The sequence below is a fragment of the Mobula birostris genome, chromosome 19 (assembly GCF_030028105.1).
Source record: "Mobula birostris isolate sMobBir1 chromosome 19, sMobBir1.hap1, whole genome shotgun sequence".
NCBI lineage: Eukaryota > Metazoa > Chordata > Chondrichthyes > Myliobatiformes > Myliobatidae > Mobula > Mobula birostris.
The window spans coordinates 13196089-13210403 of NC_092388.1; the positions used below are offsets into that span (position 1 = coordinate 13196089).

Below are 14315 nucleotides of genomic sequence, written 5' to 3' on the forward strand. Positions count from 1 at the left end.
AGTTTTTAACAACCACACAAATGCACACAATTGACACTAGTTAGAAACTATTTCTTCCTCCAAATCTTAATTTTCATTGTAATGTTCAAGTAGTGAGCAAAATCGTCTTACTGCTTATTTCTTAAAAATCACTGCTTTTTGAACACAAACACACACAACTGATGCTATTTGAAAATTGTTCGCTGTAAGCACAGTGTAGTGTCCAATGGCCACACAAGTGCATGAAACTGATGCTAGTTAGAATCTGTTCGGCAACAGTCTGCTGTTCCAATTAAGCGGCAGAATGTCCCAAATTATCAAAGCGAATCTCAGTTATTTTCTCAATTAATTTTTGTTCTTTGAGAATTGTCCCAAATAAACAGCTGCCCCATTTAACCAGAATCCACTGCATATAAAGTGCTGAAAATTTGGTAGTAATACCTAATTGATTTCCATGTTGTAGATTGCAGCAGTGATCAATCGTGCATTGGAGCTTCACTTTCCTGAAGCAAGTGGAGTGAATATAATTGCTGAACCTGGCCGTTATTACGTGGCATCTTCGCTTACAATTGTTGCGAATATCGTTGGAAGAAAAATTACTATAGATTCAACTAACTCCAATGGTAAAATCCTCCACAAATCCCCAGCAGCTACAGTGATCTTCTGCACTCAATACTGTATGACGGAATGATGGGTGATATATTCCAGTGCTTTACCACCAGAAGGAGATGTGGCAGGGGAAGTTTAGTATTCCTCACAGGCAAAGGATGGAAGATTTTTCATGGAGATGGCTGAAATTCCTGGTCCACTTCTTAAGACCATAAGAGTTTGGTTATTTGGCCTATCATGTCTGCTCCACCATTCCAACATGGCTGGAATTCTTTATTATCCCTCTCAACACCATTCTCCTGCCTTCTCTCCACAACCTTCAATGTCCTTACTAATGAAGAACTTATCAAATTCCACTTGCAATATATTCAATGACTTAACCTTATATATGTGGCAATGAATTGTAGAGACTCACCACCCTTTGTGTAAAGAATTTTTTTTCCTCCATCTTTTTTCTAAAGGGACGTACATCTATTCTGAGGCTGTGCCTTCTGGTCCTAGACACCCCCACTATAGGAAACATCCTCTCCATATCCACTTTACCTAGGCCTTTCAATATTCAATTGGTTTCAATGAGATCCCCTCATTCTTCTAAACTCCAGCAAGTACAAGTCCAGAGCCATCAAATCTTCTTCATACTTAACTCTCTCATTCCCAGATCATTCTCGTGATCCTATCCAATCCCACATATCTTTTACTTAAACCAGGGGCCCAAAACTGCTGACAAAACTCCAAGAAAACAATGTTGACTTTGGCCTATTTTATCATGTACCTCCAAGTATGCCCAAACCTCATCCTTATTAACGAATTCCAGCAACTTCCCAACCACTGATGTCAGCCTAAATGGCCCATAATTTCCTTTCTTTTGCCTCCCTCCCTTAAAGAGTGGAGTGACATTTGCAATTTTCCATTCCTCCAGAATCCTCCCAGAATCTAGTGATTGTTGAAAGATCATCACTAATGCTTAGTCTGCCGAGCATCTCTCAGCCCAGGTTAGTAGGATGAATGACATTTGAGTAATTACACGGAGCCATACCACAGGAAAGCTGCATCCTTCATCAAAGACCCCAAGCATCTAGGATGGCTGAGCTTTGAATTCTGCTAGAGGGAAGTATCCAATAACCTCTAATTCATGTGAATTTTAGGTATGGACTAAACTTACCTGGACTGTGAAAAAATATCAGAAAAAGTCAGGAATACTCCACAGATCAGATAGCAGTTGTGGAGAAAGGAAGAGTTGACATTATTGGCTTTTGATTTTTCACTGGGAATGTTAACTCTTGGGTTCTTTTTAGGTTTAAACCAGCTTTTGATGCTGTTTGTAGCCATGTGGTATTGTAGTTTCATACAGCATAGGACTCACTGTGACTATGATGGTGTCCAGTTAATCCCACTTCCATGTAGTACTTACAGTAAAAGCCCTGAAAACTTTTTATTTGCAGTCAGATGTTCCCATCTGCTTCAAAAGGACATCAATCATACCAGTACAGTCATTGAGCTGTCTCAATGACTGTCACCCAGTTGCACTCACATCTATTGTGATGAAGTGCTTTTGAAAGTTGATCAGGGCTAGAGTTAGCTCCTGCCCAAGCCAGGACCTGGGCCTGCTGCAATCTGCCTATAGTCACAACAGGTCTATAGTGGATGCAATCTCACTGGGCTCTCCACTTGGCTCTGGACCACCTGGACAATAGCAATTACTACGTCAAGCTTTTTTTAAAAAATCATTTAGAGCTTAGCATTCAATGTCATCATCCCCTCAATGCTAATCAATAAGCGTCAAAGCCTGAGCCTCTATATCCCCCTCACCAAAGACTCCAGCAAATTTCTACGGATTTACTATGGAGAGCATTCAGACTGGCTGCATCACTGTCTGGTATGAAGGCACTAATGCACAGATTTGGTAAAAGCTGGCTGTAAAGTCATCCAGCTCCATCATGGGCACTAGGCTCCAAAGCAACAAGGTCTTCAGAGACAATGCTTCACAAAGGCGGCATCCATCATTAAGGACTTCCACGACCCAGAACATGATCTCTCCTCATTACTACCATCAGAAAGGAGGAACGGGAAACTGAAGACACACACTCAATGTTTTAGGACCAGCTTCCTCCCCTCCACCAGAAGATTTCTGAAGGGATAATGAACCCTGAAGTATTACTTCACTATTTCTGTTCTTTTCTTGCAGTATTGCACTGTATAGCTACCACAAAACAGCAAATTTTACAACATAACGAGGGCTGATTGATAAGTTTGTGGCCTAGGGTAGACAGAGTCAATTTTAGAAAACCTAGCACATTTATTTTTCAACATATTCCTCCTTCATTTACACACTTAGTCCAGCGGTCGTGGAGCATACAGCTCTTGGACCTCCAGAAAGTGTCTGCAGCAGGGGTGATCGATAAGTTTGTGGCCTGAGGTAGAAGGAGATGAGTTATACAACTCTTGTTACATGCACGTGCAGTTCAACTCTTTGAATGATTATGCAGAAAGTTTGAAGTTAATAACTCATCTCCTTCTACCTTAGGCCACAAACTTACCAATCATCCCTGCTGTGGACACTTTCTGGAGGTCCAAGATCCGTATGCTCCATGACCACTGGACTAAGTGTGTAAATGTAGGAGGGGACTATGTTGAAAAATAAATGTGCTTCGTTTTCTAAAATTGACTCCTTCTACCTTAGGCCACGAACTTACCAATCATCCTTGCTGTGGACACTTTCTGGAGGTCTGAGATCCGTATGCTCCATGACCGCTGGACTAAGTGTGTAAATTTAGGAGGGGACTATGTTGAAAAATAAATGTGCTAGGTTTTCTAAAATTGACTCCTACCCTAGGCCACGAACTTATCAATCACCCCTCGTATATTAGCAATATTAAACTTGATTCTGCTGGTCCAATACCCCTTTCTACAAGATTATTGGGCACCATGGTAGTGTAGCAATTTGTGCAATGCTGTTGCAAGAGAGGTATTGGATTTCGGAATTTAATCCCAGCATTCCCTATACACAGTCTCTGTATGTCCTCCCTGAGGAATGCGTGGGTGTTCTCTGGGTCTTCCAGTTTCTTGCCACGGACCAAAGACATACTGGGCAGGTTAAGGGGTCATTGTAAACTGTCCTGTGTTGAGGTTAGGGTTAAAATCCGGGTTGTCGGTGGTGCTCAAAGAGCAGGAAGGGCCCATTCCAATACTGAATCTCCCTCCACTATTGTTTCAGGTGATGGATTGAAGTACATTTGTGAAATCCACTCACCAAGGTCGGAAACTGAGTGATGGAAGCCACTCAGAAAAAGCAGTGGACATACGAATGCTATGCAGTTGCAGCCCTTCAACATCCTTCTGGCTGACAGCCCCTACTGGGAATTGAACGTGTGCGACCAGGAAAATTGTGTCTGCTGTTTTTCCCTAACATATGAGATTATCTCCAAAGAGTTAGCAACCACAAAGAACAATATTTTCTGTATTTATGATATAAATGCATAAAAAGCTGGTTCCACTGCATACTTTCTCTACTCATGGTTCAGGATAGCCATGTTTTTAAAGATAGCAGAACGAGCCCTTTACTTTCCTTCTTAAACATTAATGTTACAAAGCTAATCTTTGAAATTCAGTACATGGATATGTGTTAATTCTCTTTTCTAGACGATGAGACTGAGACTAAGAAAACCATAATGTACTATATCAATGATGGTCGGTATGGGTCTTTAAAAGCTGAACAACCTCCAATAAAACCAACAGCATTTAAGGTAAGAATTCACAAAAATAATGTAAGAAAAATGCTGTTAAGTCTTTTTGTAAGCACGCTTATCATCTAGGCAGGCCAAATCTACCCCAGCAAACTACCACCCTATTGGTTTACTTTCATTCATTAACAAGACACATATTGTTGATGTTATCGAGCAGTCTTAACTCACCAATGGTCTGTCAAATAATGTCCAGAATGGGTCTCACAGGGATTATTGGCTCCTTGTGTTATTACAGCCTAGGTCCAAACCTGGATCAAAGTTTAATTTCAGAGGTGAGAGAGATTGGGTGAATGGGTCCTTAGAGACCTGGAGACACAGAAGGCAATGGCATCAAGGCAGGAACATTACAGTCTCAAAACATTATCCAGGGTAAACCTAACTGTTGATTTTCCTACATAAAAATTGCTGGTGAATGCAGCAGGCCAGGCAGCATCTCTTGGAAGAGGTACAGTCGACATTTCGGGCCAAGACCCTTTGTCAAGACTAACTGAAAGAAGAGCTAGTAAGAGATTTGAAAGTGGGAGAGGGAGGTGGAGATCTGAAATGATAGCAGAAGACAGGAGGGGGAGGGATAGAGCCAAGAGCTGGACAGTTGATTGGCGAAGAAATTACAGATGGGGAGCAGTGAGAGATGGTTTCACTGAACTCCTGTCGAAGACAATATTTAAACTTCTTCAGTGTAGGCACCACCAGAAGAGGCTTCACAGTAGTGAATTTAAAAACGCAAACACGAGGAAATTTGCAGATGCTGGAATTTCAAGCAACACACATAAAAGTTGCTAGTGCAACTTCTTTCAGTTAGTCCTGACGAAGGGTCTCGGCCTGAAACGTCGACTGTACCCCTTCCTAGAGATGCTGCCTGGCCTGCTGCGTTCACCAGCAACCTTTATGTGTGTTGCTTGAAATTCCAGCATCTGCAGATTTCCTCGTGTTTGTGTTGATTTTCCTTCCATTTTAAGATCGGAATTGGGGATGTTTGTTGATGATAGCACATGAAGTTATTCATGCATGTATAATGGAAAAAGTTTAACAACAATCAATCTTAGAAACAAAGCTTTGGAGTTACCCAGCAAATCAGATAATTATGGAGAGTGAAATAAAGTTAAATGTTTCAGGTCAACAATCCTTTATCTGGCTGCTACCTCCATGTGCAGTGGGCACAGCTAAAACCTAGAGTGCCCGAGCCTTCCTTTAAATATGGAATACTACTTATTCCCTGCCTAACTTGTTCTTTAAAAACATTCATGGTAAGTCCGTGGATGGGGCGGGATTGCATGGGGTGAGGGGAATTGTGAAAATCCCAGGTGCAAGCTACAATGTAGGTGCCCATCTAGCAATGGCAAGTCCAGTGTGCTAGGTATCATCTTCTGTAGGTTCCTCAGTTCCTGGTTCGGAAAGTGTCTTCTCAATAAAATTTATTATGAAAATTATTTTTAAGTGGATATGTGGTGTTAGTAAAATTAAATCTAATTTTTAAACAGTTACTGAAGGCTTGTGAAAAGAGCCTGCCGGCTGCCAAAACCATTGGGTTCAGCAGTTGTTTCAGTTGTGCGGGACACGCAACCATTGTTCGGGGTTCCCCATTATAGATCATGCCCGAGACCTTACCAATACAAGCATGACCCGGGGGTAGCAACCTTTAGTTAAAGTGCAGTGGAAGATCTGCCTCAATATTTCCAATATATAACAAGAGGCTATTGGTACAAGTCCAGGATTGGAACCCATAAGCAATTCTTCAAGAGGATGATTAAAATGGCCATCTGACTGATTATATATTAACATAAAGGACAGAAACACACACAAAATGCAGGAGGAACTCAGCAGGTCACAAGATCACAAGACAAAGGAGCAGAAGTAGGCCATTCGGCCCATCGAGTCTGCTCCGCAGCTCCCCCATGAGCTAAACTATTCACCCATCTTGTTCCAATTTCCAGCTTTTTCCCCATATCCCTTGATACCCTGACTCATTAGATACCTGTCAATCTCCTCCTTAAACACTCGCAATGATCGGGCCTCCACAGCTGTATGTGGCAATGAATTCCACAAATCCACGACCCTCTGGCTAAAAAAATTTCTCCTCATCTCTGTTTTAACTGGGTACCCTCTAATTCTAAGACTATGGCCTCTTGTCCTGGACTCACCCACCAAGAGAAACAACCTTTCCACATCTACTCTGTCCAACCCTTTCAACATTCGAAATGTTTCTATGAGATCCCCTCTCATTCTTCTATACTCTAATGAATACAGTTCAAGAGCCAACAAACGCTCCTCACATGTTAGCCCCTGCATTCCAGGAACCATCCTCGTCAATCTTCTCTGAACTCTCTCCAACATCAGTACATCCCTTCTAAGATAGGGGGAAAGGGAAGTTGCTCCATAAGGTTAAGCAGCATCTATGGAAAAGGAGTTAACAGTCGACGTTTCGGGCTGAGACCCTTCCTCAGGACAGAAAATGGAGGGGTAAGAGGCGAGCTGGAAGTTAATCAGTGAAGCCAGGCAAAGGGCTGTAGAAGAAAGAATCTGATAGGAGATGAGAGTGAACAAAAGGGGAAGGGGAAGGAGGCAACCCAGCGGCAGGTGAGAAGAGCTAAAGGTCAAAAAGGAAAATAGAGAAAGGGGTCAGGAGGAAATTTGTCCACTGGAAGGAGAAATTAGCATTCATACCGTAAGGTTGGAGGGCACCCAGATGAAGAATAAGGTGCTGCTCCTCAACCCTGAGGGTGCTCTCGTCTTGGCACAAGCAGCAGCCATGGATCAACATGTCGGAAAGGGAACGAGAAATGGAATTAAAATGTTTGGCCACTGTAAAGTACCGCTTGCGGCAGAAGGTGCAGAGGTGCTCCATAAAGCGGCCCCCCAGTTTGCGACAGGTCTCACCAGTGTAGAGAAAAAGCGTTGCCTCATTGGAAGGAACATTTTGGGGCCCTGAACGAAGATGAGGGAGGAGGTGTATGGACAGGTGTAGCACTTAGGCCTCTCACAGAGATCAGTGCCTGGAGGGAGATTAATGGGGAGGGATAAATGGACAAGCAAATCGCAGAGGAAACAGAAAGAGGAGAATGGGAGAGGGGGAAGGAGAAATGTTTAGTGGTAGGATCCATTGGCAGATGGCAGAAGTTGCAGAGGATAATGTTTTGGAAGTGGAGGCTGATGGGATAGTAGGTAATGATAAGAGAGTCTCTATCACTATTAAGGCAGCGGGAAGATGTACGGGAAATGGAGGAGATGCAGGTGAGGGCAGCATCAATAGTAGAGGGAGGGAAACCGTCCTTTAAAGAAGGAGGACATCTCCGAAAGCCAAGTCTTGGCAACAGATGCGGTGGAGGCGAAGAAAAGGGAAGAGCGTTTTGACAGGAGATAGGGTGGGAAGAGGTATGGTCAAGATAACCGTGGGAATCAGTAAGTTTATAAAAGATAGGGCCTCTGCCCTTTCCCTCTTCAGTCCTGACGAAGGGTTCCGGCCCAAAACGTCGACTCATCGTTTCCACGGATGCTGCCCGACCTGCTGAGTTCCTCCAGCGTGTTGTGAGTGTTGCTTTGATCCCAGCATCTGCAGATTATTTTGGGTTTATAAAAGATGTCAGTCGACAGTTTGTCTCCAGAAATGGAGATAGAGAGATTGAGAAAGGAGTCCACCAAGTGAATTTAAGGGCAGGGTGGAAGTTAAAGGAGATTTTTTAAAAAATCTACAGAAGCTGAAAAATTTTGATAGCAATAAATGATAAAAGTGGTAACAATAGGATGACATATTTACGTTGTCCAACAATGCAATGTTTGATGAAGTCCAAGTTAACAACTGATCTGATATTTACTTCCTGCAGAAAGTCAGCCCTGACCAACAACTGTTTGACACAAAACTTTGGGGACCAACTTGTGATTCCTTTGATTATGTCATTGATCACTGCAAGCTGCCTGAGCTGGAAATTGGAGACTGGCTGTTCTTTGAAACCAAAGGAGCGTACACGATCACAATGGCAAACAAGTTCAATAGTCTTCAAGGCCCCATTGCAAACTTTGTAATGACCAGAGAAGGCTGGTAGGAACAAATTAATTTCCTTCCCATTAGAATTGAGAATGTGATTCAGCAATGTGCTACATTTCAACCCACATTTGTTCTACACATCTTTCTCTGTACGCAGCTGTTCAACTATACATAAGAATTAACTTGTCATTTTGTTCCCAAACAAAGGGAAACTCTCCAGAAGATAAAGCAGGAAAATCAACTTCCAACAGAAGAGCAAGTCCAAGGAGAGATTTAATTGCTGAGAGAAGCTGAGCATAATTTTCATCAATCACCACCAACATGGTGAACTATTCTGAATTCTCAAGTTAATTTTAAACTGCTCTGTCACATTTCTATTATGTTAGAAATTAATAAGCTTTTAGTGTTTAGTTTACCATAAGTTGTTCATTAAATTTCCAATACAATGACAACTTTTCAAATTCCCCTAGGATTTATTTCTCAGGTGAGGGCAAAATAAGCGCAATTCTAAAAGCATAAATTTTTATCACTTGAAACGGTCATTATTCATTCTCAATGCATCAAGGAATCAAATCAGTGCAGTAGTATGTAATAAAAACTAAATGGTGTAAATAATTAAGTTAGACGTTACGTACAGTATGCGCAGAGCAAGAATGGCAATAGTGTCACATGGTTAAACATTTTTACTGAGTCACGTTAGTAATAGCTGTGTAACTGAGTGGGAGCTAAGAACCGATCCCACCAAGACAGAGAGGTGTGCTATCTCCAGTGTAGCTGTGTAACACCGTGTTCGGCAGTCCTAATTCACTTACCAAGATGATGGTGTGATGGCTCACCCCATAACCAGCTCAAATTTCACGGACTGGTTGTGAGTGTAACCAAGTAAGGAGGTTGGTTACCAAGTAAACAATATCATGAGCTGTGAAAATAGTGCCCCCTTCTTTGCTTTGGGCGTCTACATGTGCAGATGGTTGAATTCTGCTGTTTGCTTAGTGAAGCATAAGAGCATTAGAAATGGGAGCAGAACTCAGCCATTCGACCCATCAAGTCTGCTCTGCAGTTTGAACATGGTTTGTTTATTATCCCTCTCAACCCCATTCTCCTGCCATCTCCCCGTAGCCTTTGTCATCTTACCAAGAGCCTATCAACCTCTGCTTTAAATATACTCAAAGACTTGGCCTCCATAGCCTTCTGAGACAATGAATTCCATAGATTCTCCACCCTCTAGCTAAAGAAATTTCTTCTCATCACTCTTCTAAATGGATGTCTCCCTGAAGCTGTGTCCTCTTTTCCCAGCCTCATCCACAAAAAGAAACATCCTTTCCACATCCACCATGTCTAAGCCTTTCAAATTTCAATAGGTTTCACTGAGATCCCACACCCACCTCCCAATCTTCTAAACTCCATCAAGTACGGGCCTAGAGCCATCAAATGCTCCTCACGTGTTAACCCCTTTACTCCCAAAATCATTCTCTTGAACTTCCTCTGGACCCTCTCCAATGCCAGCACAGCTTTTCTTAGATAAGGAGCCCAAAACTGCTGAGAATACTTTGTGTGGTCTGTCCAATGCCTTATAAGCCTCAGCACTACATCCTTGCTCTTATATTCTAGTTCACTCAAAATGAATGCTAACATTGCATTTGTTTTCCTTACCACCGACTCAACCTGCAAGTTAACCTTTAGGGAATTCTGCCCAAGGACCAAGTCCCTTTGCACTTCTGATTTTTCAATTTTCTGCCTGCTTAGAAAGCTGTTCCTTCTACAAAAGAGCAGGATCATAAACTTCCCCGCACTGTATTTCCATCTGTCACTTCTTTGTCCATTCTCCCAATCTGTCCAAGTCCTTCTGCAGACTCCCTGCTTCCTCAACACTACTGCCCCTGCACCAATCTTTGTATCACCCGCAAACTTAGCCACAAAACCATCAATATGTAATCCAAATCACTGATAAATAATGTGAAAGATGGTCCCAATACCTACCCCTGTGGAGCACCACTAGTCACCGGCAGCTAACCAGAATAGGCCCCCTTTATTCCTACTCATTTCCTCCTGCCAGTGAGCAAATTTTTGATCCGTGACAGTACATTTCCTGTAATACCATGGGCTCTTGTCTTGTTAAGCAGTCTCACGTGTGGCATCTTGTCAAAGGGCTTATGAAAATCCAAGAAAACAACTTTTGTCTATCCTGCCAGTTATTCCCTCAAAGAATTCCAACATAATTGTTAGGCAAGACTTCCCCTTAAGAAAAGCATAAGGATATTGGCCTACTTTATCGTGCATCTCCAAGTATATGAAACATCATTCTTAATAATAGACTTTGTGTCTTTCCAACCACTGAGGTCAGGCCAATTGACCTATAGTTTCCTTTCTCTGCCTCTCTCCTTTCTTGAAGACTGGAGTGACATTTGTAGTTTTTCAGTTCTCTGTAAGCATTCCAGAATCTAGTGATTCTTGAAAGATCATAACTAATGCCTCCACAATCTCTTCAACTACTTCTTTCAGAACCCTGGGGAATAGTCTTGGCTGGTCCAGGTGACTTAGCTACCTTCAAACCTTTCAACTTCCCAAGCATCTCCTCCTTAGTAATAGCAACTGCACTCACTTCTACCCCTTGACAATCTCAAATTTCTGGCATACTGATAGTGCCTTCCAAAGTGAAGGCTGATGCAAAATAGTCATAGTCATAGTCATACTTTTTTGATCCTGGGGGAAATTGGTTTTCATTACAGTTGCACCATAAATAATAAATAGTAATAGAACCATAATAGTTAAATAGTAATATGTAAATTATGCCAGTAAATTATGAAATAAGTCCAGGACCAGCCTATTGGCTCAGGGTGTCTGACCCTCCAAGGGAGGAGTTGTAAAGTTTGATGGCCACAGGCAGGAATGACTTCCTATGACGCTCTGTGCTGCATCTCGGTGGAATGAGCCTCTGTCTCATGAGTGACCTCAGAGGCTGTGAGCTTGTGTGTTTGTGTCCTGAATAAAGACTTCAATATCTACCAGCTGCTTCTCTCTGGTGACTTCATTCGCAGTCACAACATTTGGGGGCTCATCTGGGATATGTTTGTATCCTAACGTGTGGCCAGCAATCTCAGCCGTTTAAGTGGGTGAGCATTTTTTTTTTAAGATTAGTACTCACACTTAAATCTGTTTCCAAGGTATCACAAACACACTATAAAAGTTCTGTGTGTGTGTGTGGTGTGTGTTTTATAAGAATGAGTCTGTAACTTTGATGTAACAGTTTTTAAATGCAATGGAATACAACAGGCATTGTGAGTTCAGACGCACATAAGTGGTAGATTGCAGAGTACGTACTCTCCAGTTGTAAGCATATAGTGTTTAATTTTTATCCATCACTTATATTTTGCATAAAGTGGGAATTAGTGGGGCGACAATTGAGGGAAAGGCTATACCCGGATATGTCTGTTGGGATGTGAGGTCAGGCAACATCAGGTCGAGAACCCTGATGACCAGAACCAGCCCTTGACCTTGATTATGACCATCTGCACACCTTTCACCCCTGGGGAGAAGCAGAACATGTTGTCAGGGTGGCCCTCACTTAAGTTCACCTGCTGGAATGCAGAATTCTGGTGTAACCTCAAGGAAATGATTGAATTTCACCAGATGCACCCTTAAAATATATATGTATTGGTATAAGTGAAGTGCCCAACGGATACGTGGGGGATTATGGCCCGGGGGTGCAGGATGGCACATGGGCAACTACCAGGAACACCTGCAATGAAGAGAGATATTGATTTTTTAAGGGGGAAATGAGGCAGTGACTGGGGGAAGGTGAGAGTAACTAGGGAACAGTAATCTCAGTGATTAAGAGAGCTGATGAGCCAGCCATCGATCACACAGAATGTCAATATCAAGCTTAGGAGGAGTATTTAGGTTTGGATAATCCAGGGAGTGATAGCCTAGTCTTCCTGAAGATGCTGAAGGAAGGCCTGACCACAGCCCACCAGGAAGTTATAGATTTGGGGATCGTGGTGGTACTGACTTACTCTGTGATAATATCATGGGCCGGTGAGATAACCCAGAGGAGGGGGAAGAGAAGTGGTAAAGTGGCTGCAGTGAGTGTAGCTGCTGTGATGTCACAGGGGGCTTGCTTTGTGTGCCAGGACCTGGGCATTTAGCAAGGAACTGTTGGAATAGATGTGGGGGACATGCTACAGCTGCGGCTTCTCAGGGCATAGCGGGAGGCAGTGTCCTGTAAAAAGAGGAAAGTGTGAAAATTGCTCTCCAGAGCAGGCAGAATCGACAGCAGCACCCTCTCTTTCCAATCTGGCTGCTGACCAGATTTTAGAGCGGGTGAGGTCAGACAAATGGCTGACAGCAGCCTCTATTGCCAGTGGTGGTCATCTACAGATCTACTCAAGAGGTTTATTAGGGGGCTGGTAATGTGAAATGTTAGTAGACACTGGGTCGTCAGTATTGATAACTGATCTACCCTTGCCCACGACTGGAGAGGCGATTTACATTACCCGTGCAGGAGGTGAAACAATGAGGGTGGAGGGCAGTCAGCCCCAGGTACTTGAGATTGAGGGAGTGCAGGTTCCTGTAGATTTCCGGGTGTGCCCAAACAATGAAGGTACTATCCTGGGGATAGACACACTGAGTAAGGCAGGTGCTATCGTAGACTTGGGAAAAGGAGAAATAACAAGGATAAGACAGGGACAGTGAACATGTGTGACCCACAGTGCAGCAAAAAGGAGCAGAGAGGGAACGAGTGGCCAGACATCAGTGTGAGGAGGACAGCAGAAGAACAAGAAGCAAAAGAAATTACAAGAGTACGGGAAGAAACTACAACTGCCAGTTTAGTAAGATTACATAGAGATGTGGAAGTCCACTGTAACTAGGGTAACACATTGAGGAATCGAGCAAAGCAGCAGCAACGTATTGCGATTCAGAGAGAGGCAGAGGGAGAGAAGGTAGTCGTCCCACAGCCAGGTGACCAAACCATGGTAAGGGAGCTGGTTGAAAAAACTGGTTTCGTTCTCAGGTGAATAGAACCGCAAGCGGAGCTCCGGATGAGTGACTCCTGTGTTTGTGTGCAGACTCAGCGAGGTAGCCAGTGGAAATACCGGGCTCAGGGTTAAACCGCACGACCACCCCAACCCCTCCTGTACATTGATGAGAGGAGCTGAGGGTCAGGATTCTGATAATCTTCTGCCATGACGTGGAGTGTGGACTATTGCCTGATACATTTACCTTGCTGGTGCACCCAACCAGAGAGTAACCACTGCTGAGTTTTAGCTTTCAGTGAACAGAGAGATGAAGAAGAACACAGGTAAACTACAATCGGCCAGCAGGGAAGGAGGCAACAGGCATATGGATGACAAAGCTGCATCTTAAATACAGTTGGTCAAATTTCTGGAACAATCGTTGCATAGAGCTTGTGAGTAGCCATTAGGGATGATAGTGTAGATATCGATCCACAGAGGGATAGAATAGGTAATTGGGAAAGGGAGTCCAAAGTTCAGTGCTATTTTTCTGCCCCCTTTTATACTGATCCTCCTTTGAGTTTGGCCTTTCCTGGAACAAAGTTATTTTTGCCCAGAAGGAACAAGAGGAGGGACTTTTATTTTGGAGATTCAATATAGCAAATATTAACTTCAGCACCAAACAGCCTTCAGATCTGAATATAGATTGTAGATTGAATTTAAAATCCAGCTGGAACAATGGTCTTCCCGAAGCTGCATTTTAGAGTAAATTTCACACCAAGGAACACCCAACTGACTGAGATGCCTGCATATGCGTGAATGCAATCAATACCCCATTGCAGGAATACAACTCAGAGACCACAGAGATTAACACTCATTTTGGATGCGTTGGTGGGAAGACCAAGGAATTTGAAAAATCACATATAACTCAGAAGAAGCATTATAAGGGCATTGTAACTATAGAAATTGTCTTGTTAACTTTGTTCTTTAACATATAAAAATGTGCTGTAAATTTTGGTCAGAGAATCTCCCTCCCTCTCTTTTGAGTGA

The 14315-nt window shown here is 43.0% G+C and overlaps 1 protein-coding gene across 6 annotated transcripts in view; it reads left to right on the forward strand.

Annotated features, from left to right (window-relative positions):
- Positions 1-8765, forward strand: part of LOC140212445 (ornithine decarboxylase-like) — a 36915-nt gene extending 28150 nt beyond the window's left edge. For all 6 annotated transcript variants that reach the window (XM_072283246.1, XM_072283244.1, XM_072283242.1 and 3 more), the window contains 4 exons: positions 443-602; positions 4228-4331; positions 8153-8367; positions 8521-8765. In XM_072283246.1, coding sequence (XP_072139347.1) covers positions 443-602; positions 4228-4331; positions 8153-8367; positions 8521-8590 — 549 coding nt within the window. In that variant the 3' untranslated portion in view covers positions 8591-8765. The remainder of the gene's footprint in view (positions 1-442; positions 603-4227; positions 4332-8152; positions 8368-8520) is intronic.
- The last annotated feature ends 5550 nt before the right edge of the window (positions 8766-14315 follow it).